At 47.1% G+C, this 15,498-nt stretch overlaps 2 protein-coding genes across 3 annotated transcripts in view; one reads left to right on the forward strand and one right to left on the reverse strand.

Annotated features, from left to right (window-relative positions):
- Window positions 1-15,498, reverse strand: part of LOC121877478 (rabankyrin-5-like) — a 71,930-nt gene that overhangs the window by 49,293 nt on the left and 7,139 nt on the right. The window lies entirely within an intron of this gene.
- LOC121877479 lies at window positions 1,691-14,608 on the forward strand. The gene is made up of 4 exons (XM_042383245.1): window positions 1,691-2,108; window positions 12,047-12,215; window positions 12,632-12,799; window positions 13,235-14,608. Exons 2-4 carry the CDS (start codon window positions 12,110-12,112, stop codon window positions 13,489-13,491), a joined length of 531 nt encoding a protein of 176 aa, XP_042239179.1. The 5' UTR covers window positions 1,691-2,108; window positions 12,047-12,109; the 3' UTR covers window positions 13,492-14,608.

Genomic DNA, 15,498 nt, shown 5'->3' on the forward strand with positions numbered 1-15,498 from the left:
TGGGGTGTAGGGGTGGGGTGGGGTGTGGTGGGTGGGGTGTAGGTGGGTGTGGGGTGTAGGTGGGGTGTAGGGGTGGAGTGTAGGTGGGTGGGAGTGTAGGTGGGTGGGTGGGGTGGGGTTGTGGGTGTGGGAGGAGGGGTGTAGGTGGGGTGTAGGTAGGATGTAAATGGGGGTGTGTGGTGTGGGTGGGGTGGGGGTTGGAGGGAGGATGGGGTGTGGAGGTGCAGATGGATGACACTAAGAGATAAAACTGGATAACAACACAGAACACACAGAGAATGTCAGCGGGCAGCAGGGAAGTTCAACACACTGCAAACATGGCCAAGCACAGTCAGGCATAAAGGTGTGGAGGGCAGGCAGGCAGTTGAGGCGATAACAGGGTGGGTCACACACACACACACACACACACACACACACACACACACACACTTCCCCCCTCACCTGTGTTACACCTCACTGGCGGCGGGCGGAACAAAAGGTTTAGGTCATCTGGCTGGCTGTAGGTCACCTGGCTCTCTCCTGGGTAACGCTTTGGGTCAGCGTGGTTCAGGGGGTCTTAACTTAATCCTGCCATTTCGATTGGTGGAATCCTCTCAGACCAGCTAGGCCTTCGACCCTACATCGATTAGGCCTGGGGCACATCAGAGCATTTACCGATCAACCATATTTTCATGTTCTCGAATTTCATTTTTTTCGTTCATATTAAGACGCTTAACAAGTGAGCGGCGGCCAAATGGATTTAGTACTCGATTCCCCTCCTAAGGATCACTGGTTCGAGCTTAAAGTATCCCCAGTTCACCACAGCTGTCTCCAGAATATTGGTTTAGTCTACACAGTGATGCAGCCTACAGTCAGGACCAGATAACACTGCTTAATTCTCAAACTTGGAACCTAATGTTTATTGACGTAAAACCAGACTTGTCTTCACCCATACTGACGCCGACTCTGGTCATCTCAAACAAAGAAATGGGTTTAGTCTTGTCCTAAACTCTGGTCTATATTGTAAAGTGTAACAACTGCAGCTCATTTTGACCTCGGAGACTTGGCCCAGCTTGAGCTAATATCCGGCACATGTGGATCTGAAATACGACCCATCTTGTTGTGAAGTGAAGGGGGCGGAAGAACAAAGGCGCCAGTAGGAGGAGGTGTGCAGGAGTGGACCATTACCCCAGTCAGCACCATAACACCATCACCTTCACACACACACATACATAAACCAGCCGCGTAACATAACTGAGAAACTCTTCCTCCTTGTCATCATCAAGCGGCCGCGGCGACATTTCCCGTTATCGTGTACCAGTGTGGTGATCGTAACAGTGTGTGTGTGTGGTGAGGCGGCCGTCGTCCCCACCATGCGTGCTCCTGCCATGCTCCGCCTCCTGCATGGCACTGTGTTGCGTGACCTACTAAAGCACAGGCCGGCTTAAGCTGAGACGAGGTGACTCCTGCCCATCCTCTCTCCCGGATGCCCCACCACCTCAGGATTCCGACAGTCATTCAGAAGTCCCTCTAGTGTCCTGACCATTAACTATACTTCCTGGTTCATGATGCAGCGATTTTCTTCACCCCCATTCATTATGTCCGTGATATAATATTTTTAACGGACGTCTCCCGCGCAAGTCGTCCATCCTTCCCACTGTACGATAACTTGGGCTTGTGGCCGGCACCACCGCTTTCTCTGGCTCTTGTCCAGTTTTTCACCAGTTGAACTTTGGACTCCGCCGTGTCTAGGCAGGACTGTCCGCTCGTCCACACGTTCAGTTGATGATAGAACCACAGACATTCAAGTGTACCAAGTGAACCAAAATTCCTTAAATTTGGAGACTATTCTAACGACGACTAAGTACATGAGGAGAACAGACCCAAAATAAATTAAATAGATCAAACTGGTAAATAATTAATGAACTTGTTAATTAAATCCTCTTAAAATCCCCGTAAAGACCTTTAACAGGAAACAGAATTCCTTAAAATACACCTCATCAACCGGCCAGTACAGTAGAGAGGTGTACTGTACTATATAGGTGTAGCAGCCACAAGCGGTGTACAATACAGATGACCCCTACAGCTCAACACTGACTAAACACCCGGGAACGACACCCAAATCTACGGTAAGTTATACACGCGTTCACTCCCATAACAGAGACGCCCTTTGATGTTCTTCAGTGTTATAACCTATCAACTTGTGACGTTCATCTGTTCATAACACTGTAAAGTTCTTTGTTGTGTTTACCTTGTTGCAGTGTGTGTGCTAGGAGTCTTTTATGTTTACTTCAATACTCCAGAGCGCCCCGTGTACACAAGACTTACACACACACACACACACTACTTCAAGGCTCAACACCCCTTGTTCTGAGAAACCAATTCAACCATGAGTGACCAAGTGAGTGAGTGACTGAGTGCAATCACGCTCCTTCTATCCCTGACGCATTCTTATACTCCAGCAAGCGGTAAAGGTCATAACAGTGTCACGCTACTATACATTCTGACACTTACAGCACTGGTTGGCGACACACACACACACACACACACACAGGTCAACGTTACCGACAATGATCAAGAACGATAAGAAAGTCGTCTAGATAGCGGGGATAGCACAGCTCTCTATCCTTACCTCAACCATCCATGATAACAAGATAGCGGGGATAACACAGGTCTCTATCCTTACCTCAACTATCCATAACAAGATAGCGGGGATAACACAGGTCTCTATCCTTACCTCAACCATCCATGATAACAAGATAGCGGGGATAACATAGCTGTCTATCCTTACCTCAACCATCCATGATAACAAGATAGCGGGGATATCACAGCTCTCTATCCTTACCTCGACCAACCAACTAAAATAATTATGTTTTGTGTAAACGTGTCAGTTGCGACGCGCCCAGCAACATGCGGAGTAAAGGGGATGATGCTAGATGCAGTACGGGAGGCAACAAGCAGGTGGAGTAATAGTAAGCAGGAGTAGGGCGTGGAACAAGTAGTAGGTGGAGTAGCAGTAAGCAGGAGTAGGGCGTGGAACAAGTAGTAGGTGAAGTAGCAGTAAGCAGGAGTAGGGCGTGAAACAAGTAGTAGGTGGCGTAGCAGTAAGCAGTAGGGCGTGGAACAAGTAGGTGGAGTAGCAGCAAGCAGGAGTAGGGCGTGGAAAAAGTAGTAGGTGGAGTAGCAGTAAGCAGGAGAGGGCGTGGAAAAAGTAGCAGGTGGAGTGGCAAGGTACTCTGTAAGCAACGAGCAGTAACACGTAGCACAAGGAAAGTAGCAGGAAGTAACGGGGGTAGTGGTTATGAGGCAGGCAGGTAGGTGATAATGGCAGGTATGAGGTAGTGTCAGACAGGTGGCAGGTGTAAATGGCAGACAGGTAGCAGGTGTAAGAGAGGTAGTAATGTTAGACAGGTGGTGGTGACAGTACTACACCATGTGGGGGGGAGGAGGATGGTGGTGTTGATGCTGTCACTGCCACCGTCTTTACCCCCCACCACACACTACCACCCACGACCACTATTACCACCATAACTACCACCACCACCACTTTCTATACGTATAGTAACCTCTACCACCAGCCAATAGTCCTAAGCCTATATACTACTACTACTACATCGTGTGCTTCTTGTTGTGGCAGAGTGTGTGTGTGTGTGTGTGTGTGTGTGTGTGTGTGTGTGTGTGTGTGTGTGTGTGTGTGTGTGTGTGTGTGTGTGTGTGAAAACAACAACGTATTATACCACGTTGAGTATATCATGGTGACATATATTAAACAGGGAGGAGGAGGGAGTGGGAGGTCATCATCTTGGGGTTACGTTTATGAGTCTATAGTGAGCCTTGGGTGAGCCTCATCTCCTCCTCCTATAGTGAACGTCATGATCTCCCCAAAACACTTAACTCTTCTCTCCTCTACTTCCACTATAACGCCATTTTTTTTTGTCCAGGGGTGAGGCAGGACGAGGATATGACCGGGGAAGGGGTGGGGGCTGGGGCGAAGGCTAAGCTTCAGGGGCTAAAATAAATAAGTAAAGGGTAAGGAGGAAAGACACGGAGACAGAGCGGGCCGAGTCCAGGACAAAGATTATGGGAGTGTAGAGGCATAAATGTGTAACGGGAGAAGACAAAGAAGGTTTAAGGAGGGTGATACAGTGACGGGGCAGGACAGGGGAAGGACGGGGCGGGGCGGGGGAATTACGGGGCGCGACTGGAAGGGTCAATGTGAGCCTTGACCGATATGGTAGTTAAACAACACAGTGGGGAAAGGGACGCTAAAAACACACACACACACACACACACACACATAACCTATACTCAAGCTGACCCACTATAGAACAGTAGTGGCGGCGGGGTCACTCTATGACTACGCCGCCGCCACCAGGAAGCTGACAAGTACCTACAGCGCCGCCACCACCAAGGATATACACAAGGATTGGGGTCCTCACAGACTTAGGTATTGGTGGTGATGGAGAGTGGGGAGAGGAGGAGTGGAGATGGGGGAGGAGAGAGGAGGGTGGAGAGAGAGGGAGGAGAGAGGAGGGGTGGAGATGGAGAGGAGGGGTGGAGATGGGGAGAGGAGGAGGAGATGGGAGATGGGAGAGGAGAGGTGAAATGGTCTCTGTCTAATCGTTATAATGTGTTCCGTGTAGTAAGTTGGTGTGTGTGTGTGTGTGTGTGTGTGTGTGTGTGTGTGTGTGTTTTATGTATCATAATGTGGGAAGTCTTTCTGATTTTAAGCGATTATCATTATTATTATCATCATTATTACGGTAATCTCAGTTAAAGCCTTGGGACTAGGGAGAGGGAGGGAAGGCGGGAGGAGGTGACATAGAGAACTACTGAGTGTTGTCTTGTGAGTCTTAGTGCATTCTCGAGGTCATGTTTAGCTCCGTCGTGTGTGTGTGTGAGGAGGACCAGTTAAGATGCTCAGGTGAAGAGAGAGTTAACAAATAGCTGAGGAATTATTTGTTTTGTTTTTAGAATTTCCGGAGACACATGAGAAGAGGAACTGATCTCAGGGTCTCTCTCTCTCTCTCTCTCTCTCTCTCTATGCCATTCGTTCCTAATCCCCTTCCCACACACACACACACTGAACGCATCTCATCTCTTGCATGTAAGCTATCAGGGCGTGTATACATAGTACTGTACACACATGTTTCCCTTCCACACACACACACACACACACACACACACACACACACACACACACACACACACACTTTCACTCTGGAAGAAGTAGTTCGCTTTACTTACGTCGTTGGGTGTGGGCGGCCAACTTGACATTCCCCCACCCACTATCTCACGCCCACACCTTCTATTTCAGTACACCCACACCCTCTGTATGACAGTATGAGTTGGCCCCACACCCTGAGTACAAGTTAATCCACACCTTGTATATAACGACCTAACCTAACCTACCTCACCCAAAACTAACCTACCTCACCCCTAAACTAACCTACCCTCACCTAACCTACCCTACCCCCACCTAAACTAACCCACCCTCACCTAACCTAACCTAACCTAAAGTAACCTACCCTCACCTAAACTAACCTACCCTCACCTAACCTACCCTACCCCCACCTAACCTAACCTACCCTCACCTAACCTAAACCTAACCTACCCTCACCCAAACACACGTGAAGTAAAATTATCTCAATATCCAATGGGAAAATAAATACAGTTAGGATTTTTTTTATACTAATCTGAGGCTTCATTAACTTCAAGGGAAGGTGGGGGAGAGGAGAAGGTGGTTTATTACTTATGTTTAAAAGGTATATCTGGTGAGGTGTTGAGTGAGCCGTGCCGGTGTTAGAGAGGGAAGGTGCCGCCAGTCATGCCCCCCCTCCTCCTTCCTTCCTTCACCCACATCCCTTCCTCCTTCCCTTAACGCCACACCCACCTCCCTCCTTCCTTCCCTTCCTACCCCATCCCCTCCTCCTAACCCCACCCCACCCCTCCTCCTTCCTTCCTTCCTTCACCCCACATCCCCCCTCCCTCCTTAACCCCACCCACCCTCCTCCTTCCTTCCCTTCCTTCACCCTCTCCCCTCTCCTTAACCCCACATCCCCCACCCTCCCTCCTTCCTTCCCTTCCTTCACCCACATCACCCTCCTCCTTCCTTCACCCACCCCACCTCCCCTTCACATCCATCCAACACACTTCATGCCAAAATTACCCGTCCCTAATTTATACCCTAGAGTCTAGGGTATAAATTGGTCTAGGGCCGAGACCTTTTTTCCCTGCGTCATAGGTTCTGTAAATATAACAACAACAACAATCAAGAAAACTACAACAAGACAATAACAAAACAAAAACAACTACAACAGCACAAGGACAACAACAAGAACAGCATCATGAACTAGGATACGAAGAGAGCAGCTCCCCACCCCACGACCTGTCCGGGGAAGGGGGGGGGGAGAGAGTTCCAGTACTTCGTTTATTTACCTTCCGCGTTCTAAATTCCTCAATATAAAGTTTCCCCTTCTAAAAAACACATAAAAAATTACAACAATAATAACAAAAACAAAAACACCTACAGAATCATAAAATGTGACGTAGAAAAACAAGTAATAAATAAAAAAAAATAATATTTCCGCCATAAACAAACAGCGACACAGTCTTCTAAAAAAAAATAATAATAAAAAGAAAATCGTCTTCCGGAAACACTTGTTGAGACGGGCGAGTGTGAGGAGAGGTGGAGGGGTGGGGAGGAGGGAGGGAGGAGATAGATAGATAAATATATATAGATATTTATATACAAAACTCCCTGCGTAGTTTCTCTGTGTATATATACAGAATACTTTCCCCAATAGTAAAATATACACTGGATATACAAGTTGGTTCAATACGTATACAGGGCGGCCATTCTCCCTCAAGCACATGAAGAGTGTCCCCCACTACCTACCTCCTTCACTTATACTGATAACATTCACACACACACATTCACCTTGAGATAAACTACATACATTGCTGGCGAGACACACGCACATACAGTTTACGTCCATCATGACCTCTCTTAGAACGCTCCAATATACATCAGCATCCTCTTGACGTCTTCAACCATCAACTGACGGCAAGGAATCTGTAACAAGTTGATATATGGTGGTGATAGTGGTGGCGGTGGTGATGGTGGTGGTGGTGGTGATAGTGGTGGTGGTGATGGTGATAGGTGGCGGTGGTGGTGATAGTGGTGGCGGTGGGTGGGGTGGTGGTGATAGTGGTGGTGGCGGTGGTGGTGATGGTGGTGGCGGTGGTGGGTGATGGTGGTGGTGGTGATGTGGTGGTGATGATGATGGTGGTGGTGGTGGTGGTGATGGTGGTGGTGGTGGTGGTGGTGGTGGTGATGGTAGTGGTGGTGGTGATGGTGGTGGTGGTGGTGATGGTGGTGGTGGTGGTGGTGATAGCGGTGGTGGTGGTGGTGATGGTGATGATGGTGGTGGTGGTGATGGCGGTGGTGGTGGCGGTGATGGTGGTGGTGATGGGAGGAGAAGAAGCGGAAGTCAGGAGGGAGGAACACGTGGATGCAAAACACCCCGAAGAGGGAGGAGGATGGAAAAAGGAGGAGGAAGGAGGGAGGGGAGATAAATAAGCATAAGCATCAGGTGTTAGGGGAAGAGGAAGAAGTGGGAGGGTGGTGATGGAGGTTGGTGTTGTGGGGGCGAATGATGGAAGGAGTGGAGAAAGAGGTGGTGGAGGAGAGTGGTGGTGGTGATGAAGGAAGAGAGGTGGTGGTGGAGGAGAGTGATGGTGGAGGAGTGGTGGTGGTGGTGGAGTGGTGATGGTGGAGAGGGAGACTGATGGTGGAGTGGTGGTGGAGGTGATGGTGGAGGAGAGGGATGGTGGAGAGTGATGGTGGAGGTGGTGGTGGAGGAGTGATGGTGGAGGTGATGGTGGAGGTGGTGATGGAGGTGGTGATGGAGGTGGTGATGGAGGTGATGGTGGAGGTGGTGATGGAGGTGATGGTGGAGGAGTGATGGTGGAGGTGGTGGTGGAGTGGTGATGGAGGTGGTGATGGAGGTGGTGATGGAGGTGGTGATGGAGGAGTGATGGTGGAGGAGTGGTGGAGGTGGTGATGGAGGGTGGTGATGGAGGGTGATGGTGGAGGTGGTGATGGAGGGTGATGGTGGAGGGTGGTGATGGAGGGTGGTGGTGGAGGTGGTGTGGTGGAGGGTGGTGGTGTGTGGTGTTGGACATGACAGAGATGTAGACATCACATCACTGGCAACAACAACCGGACAGCCTCCGTACAACGATACTGGGTGGTTGGGACTACACCAATACACCACCACCAAACACCACCACAACACACACAACACTCACACTACACCACCACTCTACACCACACGCACATACTACACCCACACCACCACTACCACACCACCACTACACCACCACGCCACCACCCACCCACTACACCACACCACCACTACCCACCACCACACCACCACCACACCACCACTACACCCACACCACCACACACCACACCACACACCACTACACACACCACCACACCACACACCACACACCACACCCACACCACCACGCCACTACCACACACCACACCACGCCACACCACCACACACCACACACACCACCACTACACCCACACCACCACACCACCCACACCACCACTACACCACACCAAGTCTCCACACCTCTCCTCTGACCCTCCCTCCTTCCCCCACCTTAACACCCACTTAAGCCACGTCGGGTGCTCAATCTTCACGTGTTAAAAACAAGAATATACACCAAAATATATTACCAAGCACCGTGAAGACTCCTCCCGTCAGCAGAAGGTCGGGAGGAGGGAATGTGTTACCGGGTGGCATTACGTATTTATAATGTATTGATCGTGGGGACGGTGTAATTATGTGTAGTGTTTAACGTTGTGAAATACCTGTACCCGTGTGTCTTGCACTCTTGTGTGTCTGCTGTTCTGTACCTGTGTGTCTGCTGTACCTGTGTGTCTGCTGCACCTGTGTGTCTGCTGCACCTGTGTGTCTGCTGTACCTGTGTCTGCTGCTGCACCTGTGTCTGCTGCACCTGTGTGTCTGCTGTACCCGTGTGTCTGCTGCACCTGTGTGTCTGCTGTCTGTGTGTCTGCCTGCATGTCTGCTGCACCTGTGTCTGCTGTACCTGTGTGTCTCCTGTACCCGTGTGTCTGCTGCCTGTGTGTCTGTTGTACCTGTGTGTCTCGTGCACCTGTGTGTCTGTGCCTGTGTGTCTGCACCTGTGTGTCTGCTGTACCCGTGTCTGCTGCACCTGTGTGTCTCGCTGTACCTGTGTGTCTGCTGTGCCCGTGTGTCTGCTGCACCTGTGTCTGCTGTACCTGTGTGTCTCCTGTACCCGTGTGTCTGCTGCACCTGTGTGTCTGTTGTACCTGTGTGTCTCGTGCACCTGTGTGTCTGCTGTACCTGTGTGTCTGCTGCACCCGTGTGTCTGCTGTACCCGTGTGTCTGCTGCACCTGTGTGTCTGCTGTACCTGTGTGTCTGCTGTACCTGTGTGTCTGCTGCACCTGTGTGTCTGCTGTACCTGTGTGTGTCTCCTGTACCCGTGTGTCTCCTGTACCCCGTGTGTCTGCTGCACCTGTGTCTGTTGCTGCACCTGTGTGTCTCGTGCACCTGTGTGTCTGCTGTACCTGTGTCTGCTGCACCTGTGCGTCTGCTGTATCTGTGTGTCTGCTGTACCTGTGTGTCTGCTGTATCTGTGTGTCTGCTGTACCTGTCTGCTGTACCCATGTGTCTGCTGCACCTGTGTGTCTGCTGTACCTGTGTCTGCTGTACCCATGTCTGCTGCACCTGTGTGTCTGCTGTACCTGGTGTCTGCTGTACCTGTGTGTCTGTTGTATCTGTATGTGTCTGCTGTACCTGTGTGTCTGCTGTACCTGTGTGTCTGCTGTACCTGTGTGTCTGCTGTACCCGTGTGTCTGCTGTACCCGTGTTTGTGAGTTTATTTAATACTATACTAAAGAAATAAACCTAATAGTGACTGAGGTCATAAAACAGGTGGCATGATGAGAGTGATGCTGGTTACATACTTCTCCATCATCACTATCAGCTTCATCACCATCACAAATTATTACCACCATCATCACTACCACCCATCCCCACTATCATCACCACCACCACTACAATCATCACCATCACTACCACCATCACACCTTACCAACACTCCCCTTTAAAACATATAAAAAAATCAATCAATCGATAAAAAATGCTCAAAAATTTACCACGAGCAAAATGTTAACAGTGTAGTTCTGACAAGCTGAACCAGTGACCTACTTTACCCATGACTGAGGTGGGTGGGTGGGGGGCGTGGTCCTAGTGTGGAGAGGAGGGAGGAGGGCGTGGTCAGTGTGATGGGTGGGAAGGAGAGAGGGTGGTGTGTGAGTACAAAGGGAGGACAGGCGTGGCACGTGTGGAGGGAGGGAGGGAGGGCACGTGTGGAAGGAGCACAGTGTTTCCCTATGCCCCTGACCTACATACAGTACACCCCCACAACTCTTTACCTAACCCACTAATGCACTTAAGAGGCATCATGAAAGAAAGAGAGGAGGGTGTGTGTGTGCTCTGGCAGTGGGGCCGGTGCAGCCTAACACTCCAGCAGTAGCTACTAGGCTCCCCCACAGCAAACACTGCTCTCTCTCTCTCTCCTTCACACTCCACGAGACACAAAATCCAATATTTACAGTACTGTACTTCCACACACACACACACGACTCCTTCCCTCACTTCCTCTCTCTCACACACACACACACACTCCTTCCCATACACGTCCACTCCTTCCCTCACTCCCACACACCCGATCCCTCCCTAACACACACACACACACACACACACTCCTCCATAAAAAAAACCATAAAACACTTGAACGACTCAAACAAATTTGACTACGTTCCGGCATCATCCATCCTGGAGACGAATAAGAAAAATCTCGTGGTTGAAGTGTGTCCGATATTAAACCAAGATTCCCCACGTTACTTTTCTCTCCCACTGAAAGTAATTAACGACGGTATTGATAAACCGATTGATGACTATACATACAGTACAGTGAAGATATTAATTAGTTATTAATTAAGACTAGCTCGTCCCTGTAAGGTCTAGTTTTAGTACAGGGATTTAGAGGCACACGGGGGGTAAAAACAACACCCTTCTCACGTCTGACCTGAGTAAGGATCGAACACACATCGCAGTGGTGAGAGGCAGGAAAGCACGCTACCGTTCCACCCACAGGCACCCGAGTCTGAACGTATATTTGAGGCAATGATTTTTCGGGACGTAATATTTGTGTTTTATCTTGACTCGGCAAACTGGGCCTTTTTACATCGTAGATTACTGTACCAGGAAAATACCAGCCCAGCGAAACGTCCACCTTTGACGTCGATTATCCCACCGAAAGAACGCATAAAAGACCCGAGACAAAAATTAGGTCTAAACTGCTTTAGCGAGAGCCAGTCAATCAGGGTTTTCTATTCGGTATTTCGGGAATTAAGACTATATTCATCTCCTTTCGTTATCTGTCATTATAACAATAAGAAAAAGTAACCCATCAGTCCCTTGTTTTGGCTCCTGTCACCTGGAGGAGGGAGCTTCAAGACCCCCCTCACCAACACCACCTCTTCCTCCTCCTCCCTCTTCCTCTCTTCCCTAATCCCACCAAACACTCTCTCTCTCTCTCTCTCTCTCTCTCATACCTGCAAGCTCACCTTACTTAATTATCATCAACTATTCAATCTTTTTTCCTGTTTCACCTTGTACAGGATCCAGTGAAAGCATGTTGTGTTGTGTTGTGTTAGGTATGATAGACTATCTCCAGTGGTACAAGAATTATACTCCAGACCAATATTGAACCTTGCCATTTAACTTTTAAAGTTAATCCAATCGAAACTGTACGACTGGAAACATTGTCCGACCAACTTTTTGAAACACAGATACAGTACAATACAGTACACCATATGCCCCTCTAGCTGGGACATAAAGACTGGTACATTATCACCTTATGTAAAATTTAAATAATTGACCGGCGTCAACATACCAACACAGCTGACGTTAACTCAAGTATGTGTTTCCCCAGAGTGTAGTTAACCTACCAACGTTGTACAAGTGGTAGTGAGAGCAGAGGAAGGAAGGAAGGAAGATGGCAACACTAGTCATCAGTGAGATTCAACCCCCAGCCACTGTTCCCCTCCCATGGAGATTCATGTTACCACTTACTCTCTTCACTCTCTCACTACTTGCACCAGGTAAGTGTTTGTACTACTACTACTACTACTACTACTACTACTCTTATTACTACTAATTTCCATCACATCATTAGTACAGTATCTTGTTTGCTTTTTTAATCAATAATTCTTGTGACGATTCTAATTCCCTATAACTCCTAAAATTAAATTGGCCATTAGGTGATATATATTCAATGAGATGCAAAAGGTAAACTAAAACAAAACAAAGTCACAATGTCTTCCTTTCTCCTCTTATACACTTTTTAATACAGGTGTTGATATCCAATGGCAGTCAAATAAGGCTTCTTTCTGTCAAAGCATCATGTGTGAATGTCTGCACTTCTTTCCTACTGTATGTCTACTTCTGAAGCCAAACTATAGTAAATATGATTAGGTCACAATGTAGAACCTTTTTTTTTTTTTACATATTCTTGCAGCGTGTGGTATCCAGTGTTACGAGTGCGTCCACAACAACCAACGGGTCAAGCGTCACAACCGCTTTGTTTATCCCTGCTCTGAATTTGACGGCTCGAACCGCTATATAATGAATTGCCCGGATTCAAGACTTTGTATATACCAGAGGATCACCCTCACGTTATCATCAGGTACGGCACATATCTGGAGTCATCGTCACCATCATCATCAACAGTCTATATACCTTAAGTTATCATTACCACCATCATCATGTCTGGATGAAGGCCTCCTCCCACATGTTTCCATAGTCGTCTATTTTGTCCTCTTCCTCCTCACCAAGTGCCTATCAAATGTCTTATGTTCTCATCTCCTCAACTGGCAACTTTCCACTACATTATCATTACCATTAGCTTCCGTCAACCCAGTGCTGGATGCAAGCCTTTCACAGGTGCCTCCATAATTTACGAATTAAGCTCTTCTTATATACTGAAAATATCCCCAATTATATTAAATATTCCTTTGAAATATAGTACATAAGCACATCACTCTCAGACCAGTTGAAGCACAGGAACAGCTTAAACAATCCTCTCCAATGTGTTCCCTTCCTGTCTCCCCTTTCCTAACAGAGAATATAATGGTAATCACTAAGGACGGCTGCACGCCCAACGTCACTGACCACGCTCGCTATGCTGAGGCTGGTTTGGTAAAAGAGGGATGCATCCAACACAAGAGTGCGTACAAGCCTCCATCGTCGGAATACTGCTACTGTGGATACGACCTTTGTAACAATGCCTCGTCCAGCCATCAGTCGCTACAAGTTTTAATCGCTGTCGCTTTTATTACAATATTCCTTCACTGTTTAAACTGGAAAAGTTTATCTTGACAAAATCATTATTGTATATACTGTCAACTCACACCCAACAGAGAGACACAAACTATGAGCTGTGTTCCTATAGACACCATGTCTATGTTTATTATCTAGTTATGCTGTGACATATTTTTAGTTTTATATAAATCTGTTCAACCTGAAAGCAGACCTTAAGTTTTTCATTCAGTTTAGTGATGAATAATTAGCTGTGCTTGAATATATTTAACTGTGATGCATAACACCAAAAGAACATTTTGTAATATTCACTGAACAATTCTTTGTAAGTCCAAAAAACAAAACCTCATGATATTTACAGAACATGGAATGTTCAGTTAATACCAGGGCAACGAATATCCTTCAAACATTGATATACACTTAACTAAGACTTGATACCCATCCAAATACTGTACAGCCTTGATCAGTGGTGGGGCGTGTAAGTATATACTGTGTATACCAAGGCAATGTAGTGGGGACATCTCCCTTGGGCCATAAACACCACCACAGCATCATATACTTCAACAGAGGACTCCCTCCCTCCCCCAAGTCCAAAACTAGTGTAAAACTACTTGTGATGTACACATCATTGAATAACAGGTTCAATTAATCACTTTTCTAAACTCGGTAACCCCTCGCACGTTCTGGTTCCATTTGGAGGCCTTCATGAGTTAGCCTCCAGGATACTCTTCTCAATCACTGACCAACTCATATGTGCACTACTGCCACAGATTCCTCTACTCAAGGACATTTCTTTCAAATATGAAATGATGAGCCGTCACATCTGAACAACAGTCATGTCAAAATCTCATGTTACTATTGAACAGAAAAAATTATCCCTAATAAAGTGCTCACCAATGTTATTATCTCTTTACACGAATGACGATATTAACGTTGGGAGCAGTTTGAACATCTATTAACCCACCGTTACAGCCCAATGGGACCAGACTTTTGGTACACCCTGTAGATTTTTATTAAAATTCTTTTTTACTGTAGTGCAACAATGCTGTTCATCCTTTCCCTATCAGAACTTAATGTAAGTTCAAAATTACATTACAGGCTGTGATATGATGTGAATGTTTATGTGTAATTAATGATAGTGTTTGAATGTACAGTGTAATAAAGAATAATAAGGACACTATTTGTTTTCCTTACAGCTGCTGTGTGTAAATGAAGGACTGATCTTGATATCCTATTTCTTAACCTGGCTGAGTCTGGATCATTCTGTATAGTCAACAATTCTACACACTAAACACCATGTTCCCAAACTTGCGACTGACATTCAAGAATTAAGTGAGACGGGCAAATACCAACTAGCACACCCGACCTTAGGCTCTGACCCCACCTGCGGCCAGTCCACCTCCAACCACGTCCCCAAACTAAAGAAGGAGGAAGCAACAGAGTCCATACAGTCTCTCTTTGATGACATAACATTGTTCAAATCAGAAATATTATGAAAAAAAAAAAAAAAAACAGAAAAATTACTACGGTACTTTGCAGGTCATGGAGGGAATGAATCAAGAGACATCGCTTTGTTTCTCTACTCCTGAAAATATGATAGAAAACTGAATCCCAGGAGCCAGGACCTGAAGGTGAATGACGCACATACAGGTCTGTCCAGGATGATGTATCAACACAACGTCCACACATCTGCACCTCGTCCACACTCACTAAGAGCTACTAAAAATATTATCGGTGGCCATGTTCACCAAGACCAAATGGGTGAAGTTCACATATTCACATAAACCCAAAGACATGTCAGAAGTCTTCACCTGTGTTCATCCCCTCGTTCCCCCTGAACAGAGCCCCAACACCACACACAACTAACAAGAACACATGACCTCAATTAGGTATACAATGCATGTCATCTGTCATGAACCACTTAATTACAACCCTCATGATAATCATCCCCAGAAAAATAATCATTCACTTTATGATTAACTTTTCTAAAAGCATAATATCTGGAAATGGGAACAGCATCTCTATGTAACAAAGAATTCTTAATGCATTATTTACTCATTAGACTTG

Source organism: Homarus americanus, unplaced genomic scaffold (assembly GCF_018991925.1).
Source record: "Homarus americanus isolate GMGI-L3 unplaced genomic scaffold, GMGI_Hamer_2.0 scaffold367, whole genome shotgun sequence".
Lineage (NCBI taxonomy): Eukaryota > Metazoa > Arthropoda > Malacostraca > Decapoda > Nephropidae > Homarus > Homarus americanus.